Below are 13,032 nucleotides of genomic sequence, written 5' to 3' on the forward strand. Positions count from 1 at the left end.
TGTCTATAAAGTATTTGGATAATATAAGATTTCAAAAAACCTTATTAACGAAATAAAAATATATATTTGCAAATCTATTTTTTTTAATAGTTTTCTACCATATTATACAGCTATAAAAGAGAAATAATTTTTACAATTAGGTATAGACGTCCTTCCTTATAAGCGAGATTTTTTTTCGTAAGTAACTAGTATAATCATCATGGTATTACATATATAAGTTATCACAATATAGTAGATATTATCACCAGCTTTCTTGGCAATATCACAATATCTCATTATAACATATTTTTGGATTTTTACTATAATAGAAGTAACTAGACTAAAAACATAAAACATAATTTAATAAACGGTAACTAAAAAGAAAATAAATGTCTCTAGGTTTTGGATATTATTAAAATAATTTAATATATTTTAATTTAAACTGTACGAAAATAATTAAGACTTTTCTAACTAGAGTGAAAACCTTTGATTTATATATTCTAGCTTTGAATCATCAGAAACGAACTTATAATTGGTATCTTAAGTCTATAAAAAAAAACAAGATTGGAAAAGAATGTAAACCTTAAACCAAATTTTCATCTTTAATTTACAGTGTATTAAACAAAATAAGAGCTGCTAGACAAATTAGATGCATCTAAATTGTCTTTGCGTCCTAATTTACTTTTATATATTTCAACAAATTTGCATTGATTTACCTTCCCTAATTAGTTTCCTTTTTTTTTTTCTTTTCTAAAGAACTAACTACTGTAGTAATTTTGATATTAGAAATTGTATAAAGAGAATAAAATATGATATTAGTTAATATTTGAAATGTTTTTAAAAAACAAAGAAAAGTTTAATATTAATGGAGATTTCTACAAAGATCCGGATCCATTGACTCTTCTCAATCCAACGGTTATATTATCAATTAAACAAACAGAGTTACAGTCTTTCTTCCCACACCTTATAAAAACCGCTTCATAGGAAGAAGACTTCATCTCGGAAAAACCCACTTTCCAAGTTTTCCAATTTCCCACTGAACAAAAACACTTTTCCCGGTTAAGCCAAAAAAAATTCGCCATGGATGGTCAGCAACGGAGAACTGAAATCCCTCGCGCACCACCGGTCGGAGGAGAGCCTGGTGGAGATGTATCTTCTCTTTTCATTGCGTTGGGTGTTTTCGCTGCAATCGCCGCCTTGGTATCTTCTCTCCTCTTTTACTCGTTTGATCTGTGTTTAGTTCTTCGATCACGCATCCTAGACTTGAATCGGTTCTCTTAAATGTTTCATCTTTCGATTCTGAGTCAACCCTTTTCGAAATGTGTAAGCTTTTGTATCAGAAGTTGACTTAAAGTTGATGACTTTGTCTTCTTCTCTCGACCTAGATTTTATCTTGTTTCGTTTTAGATTTTAGATTAGTGTAGTGTAAGTTCACAAGTACACTTTTTGGAACCTGTTTGAGTGACACAGAACTTTAAAAAGCCTCGCTTTTGGTTTCATTGATCTTGCTTTGAGTTGTTTTTGTTAAAGATTTTGCTTATGTAATGGATTATCATCAGGTTATGTTAATAAGGTCACAAGTACACTTTTTTGAACCTGTTTGAGTGCCACAGAACTTAAAAAAATAGCTTTTGGTTTTATTGTTGTTGCTTTGACTCAAAGCCTTTGAGTTGCTTACGAATTTGACTGTGGACTGTGGACTTATTCATGTTTTTGTTAAAGGTGTTGCTTATCTTATGTAATGGATTATCAGGTTATGTTCCCGTCATCGTTGGTTCATCAAGTTCCTGAAGGTCACGTTGGAGCGTATTGGAGAGGTGGTGCTCTTCTAAACATAATCACAGAGCCAGGTATCAAATGATTATTTTTTAAAATCCGTTTTCGTGATTTCATTGCGGTTTCATTCATTTTTTAGTTGGAATTAACTTTGTGTTCTTCAGGTTTTCACTTGAAGCTGCCTTTCATTACCAACTATGAGCCTGTTCAAGTTACTCTACAAACAGATCAAGTGAGTCTTATACCGTAAAAAGCTTGGATGTGTTTAGATTGTAGCTTTTTGAACTAATTGATTCTCTGTGTGTTTAGGTGAAGGATATACCATGTGGTACCAAGGGAGGTGTCATGATTACCTTTGAGAAGATAGAAGTAAGACTCTTAAAGTTTTCTCTTTCAGCTAAGCTAGCATCACCATTGCTTTAAATTTGTTGGTCTTATTTAAATTTATTGATCTTTAGGTTGTTAATCGACTGCGTAAGGATTTTGTCTATGACACTTTGCTCAACTATGGTGTGAACTATGATAACACATGGATATATGACAAGATTCATCATGAGATCAACCAGTTTTGCAGCTCTCATTCACTTCAGCAAGTCTATATTGATATCTTTGACCAGGTACTTCACTATATTGGGAACTGGGAAGACATAACCTCTCTCAAACTGCATACCTTTGATATTAATACTGTGTCTGATATCTGAAAAAAGTTACCATGATTTTCCCTGATTCATCGCATCGCAATGTGTTTCAGATTGATGAACGAATGAAAGATGCTCTCCAAGCTGATTGTACACGTTATGCTCCAGGAATTGAGATTCTTAGTGTCCGTGTCACAAAGCCGAAAATTCCAGAGAGTGTAAGGCGAAACTTTGAGCAAATGGAAGAGGAACGCACTAAGGTAAACTCATTTTTAACCTTTGCAATTGAATCTGCACTGGTTTGCTCATATCTTCGATTCTGTTATATAATGGGATCTGGACTCTTTAAGATTGCTTACCCACTTGGACTTGATGATTTTGAAAGGTCTTGATTGCTATTGAGAAACAAAGAGTTGCTGAGAAAGAGGCAGAGACAAAGAAGATAATGGCCATTAGTGAAGCTGAGAAGAACGCCAATGTAAGCAAGATTCTGATGCAACAGAAGTTGACTGAGAAAGACAGTTCACGAAGAGAAGCAGATATCGAGAATCAGATGTACCTTGACCGTCAAAAGAGTCTCGCAGATGCAGATTACTACCGGTAATAGACAGTCTTTTTCCCCATTTTTTTTTCTATCTAAACAAGCAAACAAAGAACATAGATATAAAGAATAGACGGGTCTAATGTTGACATTTTTGCTCTGATCACAATGTCCCTAGTGTACTGAGAGAAGCTGAAGCAAACAAGTTGAAGCTCACCCCTGAATTTCTCGAACTCAAATTCATCGATGCCATTGCTCGTAACACCAAAATATTCTTCGGGGACAAGGTTTGACTCGACCCTCTCTCATTTCTGAATTCACTTGTCGCATTTCTCATGTTTTATCTCTGTTTCTTGCTGTTCTGAAGAAAGTATATCTCTTAACTGTGCAGGTACCTAACATGGTGTTGGATCAAAGGCTGCTTGGGAACTTCCTCAATCATTCGACAAAAGACAAAGATGGAAGCTTGGAAATGGCCACTGATACATAGAACAAATGTTTCAGTACCATCCCTAAAAACAAAACCTTCTTATTATTGCATAACTTAACTCAAGTCTCCTAATGACATGTTTTTTTTTTTTTTTTTTTGTCTAAACAGCTAATTCGAGTAATATTTTACACATTTATCAGATTCAAAGCTCCACAAAATACCAAAATGACTTAAGAGATTCTCTGTAAAATTGAGATTCAAAGTCCGAACATATCTGAGCTCCTTTTGGTCTTATTAGGCAGAACTTGCCGATGTGTCTTGAAATCCTTTATTGACATTACCTTTTGATATACACATGTAACCTTTTCCCCACAACCATCACAACACACATGCAGACACAGGGAGAGGAAGCGCAGTATATTAGCCAAACATTGTCCAAGAAGATCCGGTTTAGAAAACCGGGAAGGCCTCCAAAGCGGTGGGGTTAACCGGGTAAGAGGCAAAGTCCATAAATATTACAAGAAATGGAAATATTACTGTGTTCAAGAAGAAGAAGAAGATGTATGTTGTTGAGAGCAAAGCAGGAGCTATAGGATGTATGATACTTTCGTTGTGTTGTTTGGGAAGTTGGCCAGCGATTTTGACTCTGTTGGAGAGAAGAGGTCGTCTTCCTCAACACACTTTTCTTGATTTCGCAACAGCTAATCTCTTGGCCGCAATCGTGATCGCGTTTTCGCTCGGTGAGATTGGGAAAAGCACGTTTCGAACACCTGACTTTACCACTCAGCTCCCTCAGGTTTGGTTCCTTCTACTTCTTGAGTTTTTTTTTGATATTTCCTTACAAGGTTAATATGAATTTGATTGGTAATATGAGGAATTTACAGGATAACTGGCCGTCAGTGTTATTTGCAGTCGCAGGCGGTGTGCTTCTTAGCGTCGGGAATTTAGCGACTCAATATGCTTTTGCGTTTGTCGGTTTATCTGTTACTGAAGTTATAACCGCAAGCATCACCGTCGTCATTGGTATGCTTCCTCTTTCACTAATCTTCTTAATATGTCTTATTATGAAATCTAAACGTTTTATCATTTTATGATGAGTCAATCACCTATGTTTCTCTGTTTACTTGCGTGTCACGGTTGAGTTTTATAGGTACAACGTTGAACTATTTCTTGGACGACAAGATAAATAAAGCAGAGATACTTTTCCCCGGTGTAGGTTGCTTCTTGATCGCTGTTTTCCTCGGCGCTGCGGTTCACGCTTCTAATGCAGCTGATGTTAAAGCGAAACTCAAGTCTTTACCTAGCGAGTATAAAGCTGGAACAGAGTACGATCTTACTAAAGTCTTTTTCCATTGTTGTTCCATGTTTAAAAAACTTGTTCTGTTTTAACAAAAATCTTTTATCTTTTCTCAGAGATTTCTATTCGTCCATTAAGAATGGTGAAGACAACCCTGAAAAAGGTAAAACCTATAAGCAAACTAATTAGGAACTCTTTTGAGGAGTATTTGATCAAAAGTTGTGATGTTTTCTTGTATGTTGGGTACAATGAACAGAGAAAACTGATGTCGAATCTCAAGAGAAACAAACGGGAAAGGCGAAAGCAGGGACGGCAGGATTCTTTGTAGAGCTAGAGAACAAAAGGGCAATCAAGGTTCTATTACAATGACCAAAGAGAAACAAAAAACACCCGAAATCCCGAACTCAAAGTTCGAAACTTAATTTTGTAAAGATGATTACATAGCAAAGGAGAGTGTATTATTACTATGTGTTGTTTAAAACGTAGTCATTGGCAGGTGTTTGGAAAGAGTATAATGATCGGACTATTCATAACGCTCTTTGCGGGAATCTGCCTTTCTCTATTCTCTCCTGCATTCAATTTGGCAACAAACGATCAATGGAGTACATTGCCAAAAGGAGTACCTAAGCTCGTTGTCTACACGGCCTTTTTCTACTTCTCCATCGCGGGTTTTCTCATTGCTTTGATTCTGAACCTCATCTTTCTTTACCGGCCTATGGTAGGCTTAGCGAAGTCATCTCTTAAGAAGTATGTAAATGACTATAAAGGTAGAGGTTGGGCTGTTTTTGCTGGATTCTTGTGTGGGTTTGGTAACGGTTTGCAGTTCATGGGTGGTCAAGCCGCTGGATACGCCGCTGCAGACTCTGTTCAGGTTAGTTTTTCTTTCTTTCAAATTGATTGATCTCAAGTTTACATTTTGGTTTTGAGTATATGAGCTCTGTTTTTTTTTTTTTTGGTTTAGGCACTTCCTCTTGTGAGCACATTTTGGGGTATAGTTTTGTTCGGAGAGTATCGGAAATCATCGAAGCGAACTTACGCGCTTTTGGTTAGCATGTTGATCATGTTTGTTGCGGCCGTGGCGATTCTCATGGCATCTTCCGGTCACCGGAAATAATGATGATCTTTTTGTTACTTTTACTATATACACTTGAGCATGTTCAAAACAATTTAGAAATAAGCAACGAATATATCAGATGTCTTTGTTTATTTTATGAATTTTCTGATAAAAGAAGAGAGAAAAGTTAGGTACTTGTCATTATACAATATTAATATGTCTATTACTATTTTGTAGTATTATAAATGAAAATTTTAGAAAAGTCAAAAGTATCCACAAGAATGGAATTTTTATATAGTTATATATTTGATTCTTTTATAAAGTTACACATTAAATTTTCCATCAAACTGAGTCAAAAGTTCAGTATTCTCTGAACAAAATACCTAAAACACTTCTTGTCATGTGGTGGAAACTCTTCTTGAAATTATTTGGAGAAGGGACATCATCCTCTGTTCTTGCAGAAGATAGCAAAGGTGTGTACTTTTCCATGTTCCTAGATATTTTGGATGGTTCGGTTCTAATTATCTTTAAAATCTTAACTTTTCTTGTGATGGAAAGCTTATGAACATATATATCTTTTGAGACAGAGTTTCCTATTTTTATGTCACTAAAATTCCAATTTATAAATGGATTTGCACTTAAAAACAGAGGATTAATATTCCATCAACATGAAAAAACAATCAAGAATTTTGTCTAATTTTAGTTTCCTAAATCCTTGGAATAGTGATTAATGACTGATGTAAATTCTTAATCTAGTATTAAGGATCGGATGATATTGTTACTCTCCAAGCATCTTACTCGTACTTACACCAATATGCTTGATCTTTTGCCTAAACAATCATTTTTGCTTGCAGGGCTTATCCATTTTAATCGGTCGTTAAATATGTATCTAGTAGAGAGCAAAGGAGGTGCCATAGCTTGTATGATATTAGCCTTACTATCTCTAGGGACTTGGCCAGCAATTCTTACACTATTAGAGAGACGTGGTCGTCTTCCTCAACACACTTATCTTGATTACTCCATCACTAATTTGTTGGCTGCTATTATTATAGCTTTCACTTTTGGTCAAATCGGGTCTACAAAACCCGATAGCCCGAACTTCATCACGCAGCTTGCTCAAGTACATACATTAATTAATCATTCGGATATATACATATATAGAGAGGGTTGTGTGTTAACTTGGTGAAAAAGAAACAATTATTTTTGTAGGATAATTGGCCATCTGTTATGTTCGCAATGGCGGGTGGGATCGTGCTTAGCCTCGGAAATCTAGCAACTCAATATGCTTGGGCGTTAGTAGGCTTATCGGTTACAGAAGTCATTACATCAAGCATTACTGTAGTCATAGGCTAGATCATGGAGTTATACATAGTCATACATCGGTTTGAAAGTGGTTAGGTTACTTTACAATTCTTGTTTTCTAACTTTCAGGCTCAACCTTGAACTATTTCTTGGATGATAAGATTAATAAAGCCGAAATCCTTTTCCCCGGTGTGGCATGTTTCTTGATCGCAGTATTTCTTGGTTCAGCAGTTCATAGATCCAATGCAAGCGATAACAAGGCCAAGCTAAGACACTTTGAAATGACTAATCAAGAGTAATCAAGATTCAATCTCTCACTTTTATTGTCCCTAAAAAATAATGTTTTTGTTACTAATATACCACTCTTGTCTCTTCAGAGCTTCAGGTCCATCTACTGAAATAGAAACTAAGGTTACTAAAAGAACATCGGAGAAACCCAAAGAGGGGACAGCAAGGTTTCTTATAGAGCTTGAGAACAAAAGAGCCATAAAGGTAGAATTAATATCTTTTAGTGCAGTGCTTTCGTCGATTTCAAGAACTTGTTACATTTGTTGTTCTTAAAAATGGCAGGTGTTCGGGAAACGTAAGATAATCGGGCTAGGGATTACCTTCTTCGCAGGTCTTTGTTTCTCCCTCTTCTCTCCAGCATTTAACTTAGCCACAAACGATCAATGGCACAGATTAAAACAAGGAGTTCCAAAGCTAGTCGTTTACACCGCATTCTTCTACTTCTTTGTTTCTTGCTTTATCATTGCATTGATCCTAAACATTGGATTCCTCTACCACCCTGTTCTTGGTCTTCCAAAATCTTCCTTTAAAGCTTACTTAAGTGACTGGAATGGTCGTTACTGGGCCTTTTTGGCGGGTTTACTCTGCGGTTTTGGAAACGGTCTTCAGTTTATGGGCGGTCAGGCCGCAGGATACGCGGCTGCTGATTCCGTTCAGGTTCAAAAAATCACAATTTGTTTTCCAAAATATATTTTGAGCAGACTTAAGAATCAAATCTTTTGTATGGTTTTGAATCAATGTTTTGCATATATATTTTTGTGTCTCAGGCGCTTCCTCTTGTGAGTACATTTTGGGGAGTGGTATTGTTTGGAGAATACAACAGATCGTCGCGAAAAACTTATCTACTTCTCTTCAGTATGTTGTTTATGTTTATTTCAGCGGTTGCAGTTCTCATGGCTTCTTCTGGACATAGGAAATAAAATTTAAAATCTTATATAATATGACAAGGTTTTTCTTAACTTTTGCTGAGAAGATGACACTTGGCATGATATCTATCTAACATCTGTCTTATTTTGTTGTTTGGACCTAATTAACTAAAATCATTTTTACTTTGGACCTAAGTAACTACTGGCCAAAAGTAGATAAGCGTAGAAAAAAAACTCTCTCCCAAAAACCCTAAAATCGCCGCGAGAGAGAGCCGCCGCCAACTTCGATCCGCCTCTCCGGTTGCCCTTCCGGCGCTGGAGAGGGCTCCGTCCCGTTTAGCTTTCTTCTCCTTTGTAGTTCCTTTTCAGTCTCCCGCCTCTTGCTAAGTTGTCGCCGTCGGTTGGATGCTTCTCGAAGGTGGTGGATCCAGCAAATCCTTGGTCTGTGAAGCGAAGATCTGTTGGGTGAAGTCGCCGGTGAAGGTCCTGATACAGACGTTGGAGATCAGCGTCGATTCTTGGCCATGTCTAGTGGATCTGTGGCGAATTCGTTCTGTTTTTGTCACTGGCGGTTTGTGGTGAAACCGGTGGTCGGTGGGCTTCGGAGAGCAGTGAGGGCAGAAGCTTTTCTTCGGCGAGCTTCAGTGGTGGGGTTTTAGGCTCTTCTTCGACGAGCTTCAAACCTTCCCTCTCACATCAGCCATGGCGGTGTCCTGCAGCAAGAGGTGGTGGCGTTCTTGTTTTTTTTTTTCAGTCCGGCCAAGGTGGTGAATGCTTTGTAACTGAACGGAAGTGATGTTGTCACTTTGAACTTGCACTGTGAGGTGTTGATATGCTAATATGTGCTTCATTTTCTAATTTTGATGGTTAGCATTCTGGTTCTGTATGGTTAGTTCGGAGAACCATCTATTTCGTCGGTTATTTTAGCTTCATGACTCTTGGTCGGGTCAGTCGGATGTAGTGTCCGTTTTAGGTTTAAGACCAGAACAGGGAAAGCCGGAGAGACCAAGCTCTTCTGATAATGTTCCTTTGGGTGTTGAAGATATTGGGTCAAGTTCTTCACATCGATCATGAGGATCTCATAGCTTGTTTTTGAGCAGTTTTCAGTAGTAGTTTAGGCCTCCTCTGTGTTAGTATGTGTTTTCGTGTCACGTGGTCAATTTAGGTGGTTTAAGAGATGATTTCACTCCGAGTCGTGGAGTGTTATCTATCTCATTGTGGTTTAAAAATGCAATGGTTCTCGATTGGGTAACGTTGGATCCGCCTAGTGTTCCAGGGTTGTACTTGATCAACCATTGCATTTGTTTTGGTCCAAGTCTATAGAGGTGAATGTAATGTGCCTATGATTTGGTTGTAACTTTGATTTGGTGAATGAAAAGTTGATGTTGAGCAAAAAAAAAAAAAAGTAACTACTGGCCCATAAAACAAAAAATACTCTCAATATTTTATTTTTCTTTTCTTCAATAAGAACCACTTGTAGGCCCCTTCTGATCTAAATCCACCATTTATCAGCCCCTTTTGATGATTGTTTATTTTGAAATGATAAATATGAGTTTCAATCTTGTGTATGATTTAGGGACAAAAACAGATTCTAAATTATGTATAAAATTTATTTCTGGGTTTTAATTTTATAAATGATTCATGGGTAAGAAACGATTCTAGGTTATGTTAGATTGTGGGATGTTTATGTATTCTCAAAATTCTCTTATCAGTTCATAAATTTTTGGCTCAAAGTTTCAATTTTGGGTTTCCATTCCTACTTAGTTTCTGGCCTTGAATCTTATATAATCTAATGGTGGGATGTTTTCCGTAATTAATTTGATAATTACTTACTCATTTATTCATCATTAGATCTTACCAATTCTTTTTCCTTAAAAGTAGAATTCATTCCGTTTTCCATAAAATTAGAATTCAATCCCTAATTACTCTCACAAATTTTCAGTCATTATTATTTAATTTCAGTCATTAGGTTCTTATGAAGAATTATATTATTTTTATATATCTTTCCAAATTTAAATAGGTATTCTTGAATAATTTTTAGATTTTTATTCAGGTTATCATGTTTGTTGTTCGCATTAATACTACAAAGAAAAAAATTATGTGAAAATGTTTGACAAATTTATTTATTCATTAGAGTGACTATGTATGACTTTTCTACTCTCCATGGGCCGGTCCGACAATTTTCAATGCCATATGCCAATGTTTTTAAAAAAAAACCTTTTTCATTATTGTAAATAAAATTATAAAAATAGTAATATAAAAAATTATTTTCATTCTTTCCATATTGTAGTTCGTTTTGGTTGCTGACATTTTTCTTTGTCTTTTCAATGTTTTCATGCTCATTTAAACATTTATACGTAAATAAATATCATATTTCCTAATAACTCATTATTGTTTTAAAAATTTTCGAATATGGAAACTTTTTTATAAGAGTTTCAAATTTATTTTCCTAAATTAAAATTTACAATACATCTTAGTAACAACAAGTTTAATTAACATTAATCCAATGCTCATTCACCAACAATTCAAAAGATGAAATATGTTTTTACATAAACCTAATAAAATTTCACTGTAAATTGGATATCTACATGAATATATATTGTTTTCTTATATAAAACTTGTACTTCTAATTTTTTTCGAACTTCTAAAAAAATCTAATAATAACTGAACTTATAATTTGTTTTTATTTTATTTTTTTCCTACATAGAAGACCTAAACTTTTGGCCTAAAATATACCCAAGAAAAATTAATGTCATAATCCTTGGCTTCACTTTCTTGACCTATGGGTCGGGCCTTAAACCATGTTTTATTTTTACTTCAGGTTGTTGTGTTAATATTACAACATATGAAAAAATGAACTATCATAATTTAATATGTTGAACATGTTAGGTTTTGTTCCTTTCTTATATTTTTGAATCTCTATTTTTTTCTTTTTTCTTTTGGGCATTCATGTGGTAAAGTAGACTAAAACTTCTTCTTATGGGATGATGCATATGAGTCTCTCCCTTGTAAATTTAGTTTCATATTAATCTTCATCTTTAAGAAAAAATGTATTTTAAACTATTATAAGAAACAAAAATTGTATGTTACTATCATATACTTAAAAACCATGTTGTTAAGCTTGTGTTGTCTTTTTATCTCATGATACGATATGAGTTGCATTTTTCTATATTATATATGATTAATTTGACTTCTATAGTTTTGAGTAGTATATGCTAATTGTATATTGATATCATATTTTTTTTCTACATAAAAGACCTAAATTTTTGGCCTAAAATATGCCCAAGAAAAATTGATGCCATAATCCTTGGCTTCACTTGCTTGGCCTATGGGTCGGGCCTTGAACCATGTTTTATTTTTACTTCAGGTTGTTGTATTTGTTGGTTGTGTTAATATTACAACATATGAAAAAAATGAACTATCATAATTTAATATGTTGAACATGTTAGGTTTTGTTCCTTTCTTATATTTTAGAATCTCTATTTTTTCTTTTTTCTTTTGGGCATTCATGTGGTAAAGCAGGCTAAAACTTCTTCTTATTGGACGATGCATATGAGTCTCTCCAGTGTAAATTTAGTTTCTTATTAGTCTTCATCTTTAAAAAAAAAAACATATTTTAAACTATTATAAGAAAATGAAAATTGTATGTTACTATCATATGATGAAAAACCATGTTGTTAAGCTTGTGATGTCTTTTTATCTCATGATACGATATGATAGTATATGCTAATTATATATTAGTATCATATATTTTTAGGAACCTTAGTATCAAATTACGCATTTTCAAAAATACCCCTTTTCCTATGTCACTTTTTAATAATACCTTTTCATGTTGTTCATTTTCAAAAATACTCATTTTCTATGAATAAAATGACTAAATTCTAAATTTAAAACTCCAAATACTAAACCCTACCCTATCAAAACTATATCCTAAATGTAAAATTAAGAACCCAGACCTAAAAAAAATTCTTGAAATTAATTTAACATATTGTAATTTGTGTAAAAGAGGACAAAAATAAAAATGTTCAAAAAGGAGTATTTCAAGAAAAGTATTTCTAACAAATTCTCATTTTAGAAAGAGGTTCCTAAATTTCTCTACATTAAAAATAATATTATATTATGAGAAATTCAATGGATCTCTCGTCAATGCACATGCTCTAATATGTATTGAAAATCTAAAGGGAGAAAAAACCATAAACACTCTACTATGCAATCAAAATTTTCTCCATGTATTGAAATACTCTAATACTATATATAAAAGGATAACTCAAGTAACATCAAACAAATGAACCAAAAAAAAATTATGATCAGTATGTTTTTAAAATCACAAAAATAACCAATGGTAAGTAAACAAATAAAAACTAATAATCTCCAAATTACTAAATTGAACAACATTCTAAGCTAAACCCGTGCGTACCACGGGATGACTTCTAGTAATTATATAAATATAAGTACATTAGTTCGTCTATAATGTCATGAGCCTAGATAATATTTAGTTCTTTGTCACCATTATAACCTTTATAACATTCAATTGTGAGAGAGTCACTTTATGATTTGGGTCTTATTTGTATACCGTGGAGGTTATGTTTCTGTGCTCTTTACCCTCTCTTTCTCTTTTTGGTTCATATGATAAAGCTCTCTGATGATCATTCTGCTCCTCTAGTTTTTGTCACATCAAATTAAAAATTTGCCCAAGATATATTATTTTGGTACTAATTAATTGGGTTTCATCTGCACAATGAGTTCTTTTTATTTTGGTAAAAAAAATTGTCAACAAAACCAGAACTTTTGACAATGTGCAAAAATTGCAAAAATCTTGACGTCACGCTTACAACCGTTCCTTCCTCAACTTATCTCAGAG

General features: G+C 34.3%; 3 protein-coding genes across 10 annotated transcripts; all 3 read left to right on the forward strand.

The window, feature by feature from the left end:
- Positions 1-812: 812 nt before the first annotated feature.
- On the forward strand, positions 813-3,565 carry LOC104710265 (uncharacterized). Its single transcript, XM_010426845.3, has 9 exons — positions 813-1,179; positions 1,733-1,829; positions 1,920-1,987; positions 2,065-2,124; positions 2,214-2,372; positions 2,507-2,653; positions 2,779-2,993; positions 3,113-3,221; positions 3,326-3,565. Exons 1-9 carry the CDS (start codon positions 1,060-1,062, stop codon positions 3,422-3,424), a joined length of 1,074 nt encoding a protein of 357 aa, XP_010425147.1. The 5' UTR covers positions 813-1,059; the 3' UTR covers positions 3,425-3,565.
- A 116-nt stretch (positions 3,566-3,681) lies between these two features.
- LOC104710264 (ureide permease 4) lies at positions 3,682-5,977 on the forward strand. Of its 5 annotated transcripts, none has more exons than XR_015566698.1 (7): positions 3,682-4,160; positions 4,249-4,387; positions 4,515-4,689; positions 4,778-4,824; positions 4,918-5,070; positions 5,158-5,532; positions 5,623-5,977. XR_015566698.1 is itself a non-coding variant. In XM_010426843.3 (7 exons), exons 1-7 carry the CDS (start codon positions 3,924-3,926, stop codon positions 5,773-5,775), a joined length of 1,224 nt encoding a protein of 407 aa, XP_010425145.1. In that variant the 5' UTR covers positions 3,682-3,923; the 3' UTR covers positions 5,776-5,977. The 5 variants fall into 5 exon arrangements, 3 of the variants coding, with proteins under 3 accessions (XP_010425145.1, XP_010425146.1, XP_087323001.1); XM_010426843.3 differs by having other exon boundaries at positions 4,918-5,015; XM_010426844.3 differs by having other exon boundaries at positions 3,802-4,160; positions 4,581-4,689; positions 4,918-5,015.
- An 89-nt stretch (positions 5,978-6,066) lies between these two features.
- On the forward strand, positions 6,067-8,264 carry LOC104710266 (ureide permease 2-like). 4 transcript variants are annotated; one of them, XM_010426846.3, is made up of 7 exons: positions 6,067-6,188; positions 6,570-6,835; positions 6,925-7,063; positions 7,147-7,312; positions 7,395-7,509; positions 7,588-7,962; positions 8,073-8,264. In XM_010426846.3, the coding sequence occupies exons 1-7, from the start codon at positions 6,116-6,118 to the stop codon at positions 8,223-8,225; spliced, it is 1,287 nt and encodes a 428-aa protein (XP_010425148.1). In that variant the 5' UTR covers positions 6,067-6,115; the 3' UTR covers positions 8,226-8,264. The 4 variants fall into 4 exon arrangements, with proteins under 4 accessions (XP_010425148.1, XP_087323002.1, XP_087323003.1 ...); XM_087466876.1 differs by having other exon boundaries at positions 6,081-6,188; positions 6,925-7,007; XM_087466877.1 differs by lacking the exons at positions 6,067-6,188; positions 6,570-6,835 and having other exon boundaries at positions 6,906-7,007.
- Positions 8,265-13,032: the final 4,768 nt, after the last annotated feature.

This window comes from Camelina sativa, chromosome 9, assembly GCF_030686135.1.
Source record: "Camelina sativa cultivar CO46 ecotype springtype chromosome 9, ASM3068613v1".
Lineage (NCBI taxonomy): Eukaryota > Viridiplantae > Streptophyta > Magnoliopsida > Brassicales > Brassicaceae > Camelina > Camelina sativa.

Excerpts from the sequence above, each read along its gene's own strand:
- LOC104710265 (XM_010426845.3), top strand. The coding sequence starts at position 1,060 with ATGGATGGTCAGCAACGGAGAACTGAAATCCCTCGCGCACCACCGGTC. Across the intron at positions 2,373-2,506 it reads ATATTGATATCTTTGACCAG|ATTGATGAACGAATGAAAGA; the intron begins GTACTTCACTAT and ends AATGTGTTTCAG. Across the intron at positions 3,222-3,325 it reads AAATATTCTTCGGGGACAAG|GTACCTAACATGGTGTTGGA; the intron begins GTTTGACTCGAC and ends TTAACTGTGCAG.
- LOC104710264 (XM_010426843.3), top strand. The coding sequence starts at position 3,924 with ATGTATGTTGTTGAGAGCAAAGCAGGAGCTATAGGATGTATGATACTT. Across the intron at positions 4,161-4,248 it reads TTACCACTCAGCTCCCTCAG|GATAACTGGCCGTCAGTGTT; the intron begins GTTTGGTTCCTT and ends AGGAATTTACAG. Across the intron at positions 4,388-4,514 it reads AAGCATCACCGTCGTCATTG|GTACAACGTTGAACTATTTC; the intron begins GTATGCTTCCTC and ends TGAGTTTTATAG.
- LOC104710266 (XM_010426846.3), top strand. The coding sequence starts at position 6,116 with ATGTGGTGGAAACTCTTCTTGAAATTATTTGGAGAAGGGACATCATCC. Across the intron at positions 7,064-7,146 it reads AAGCATTACTGTAGTCATAG|GCTCAACCTTGAACTATTTC; the intron begins GCTAGATCATGG and ends TCTAACTTTCAG. Across the intron at positions 7,510-7,587 it reads AGAACAAAAGAGCCATAAAG|GTGTTCGGGAAACGTAAGAT; the intron begins GTAGAATTAATA and ends TAAAAATGGCAG.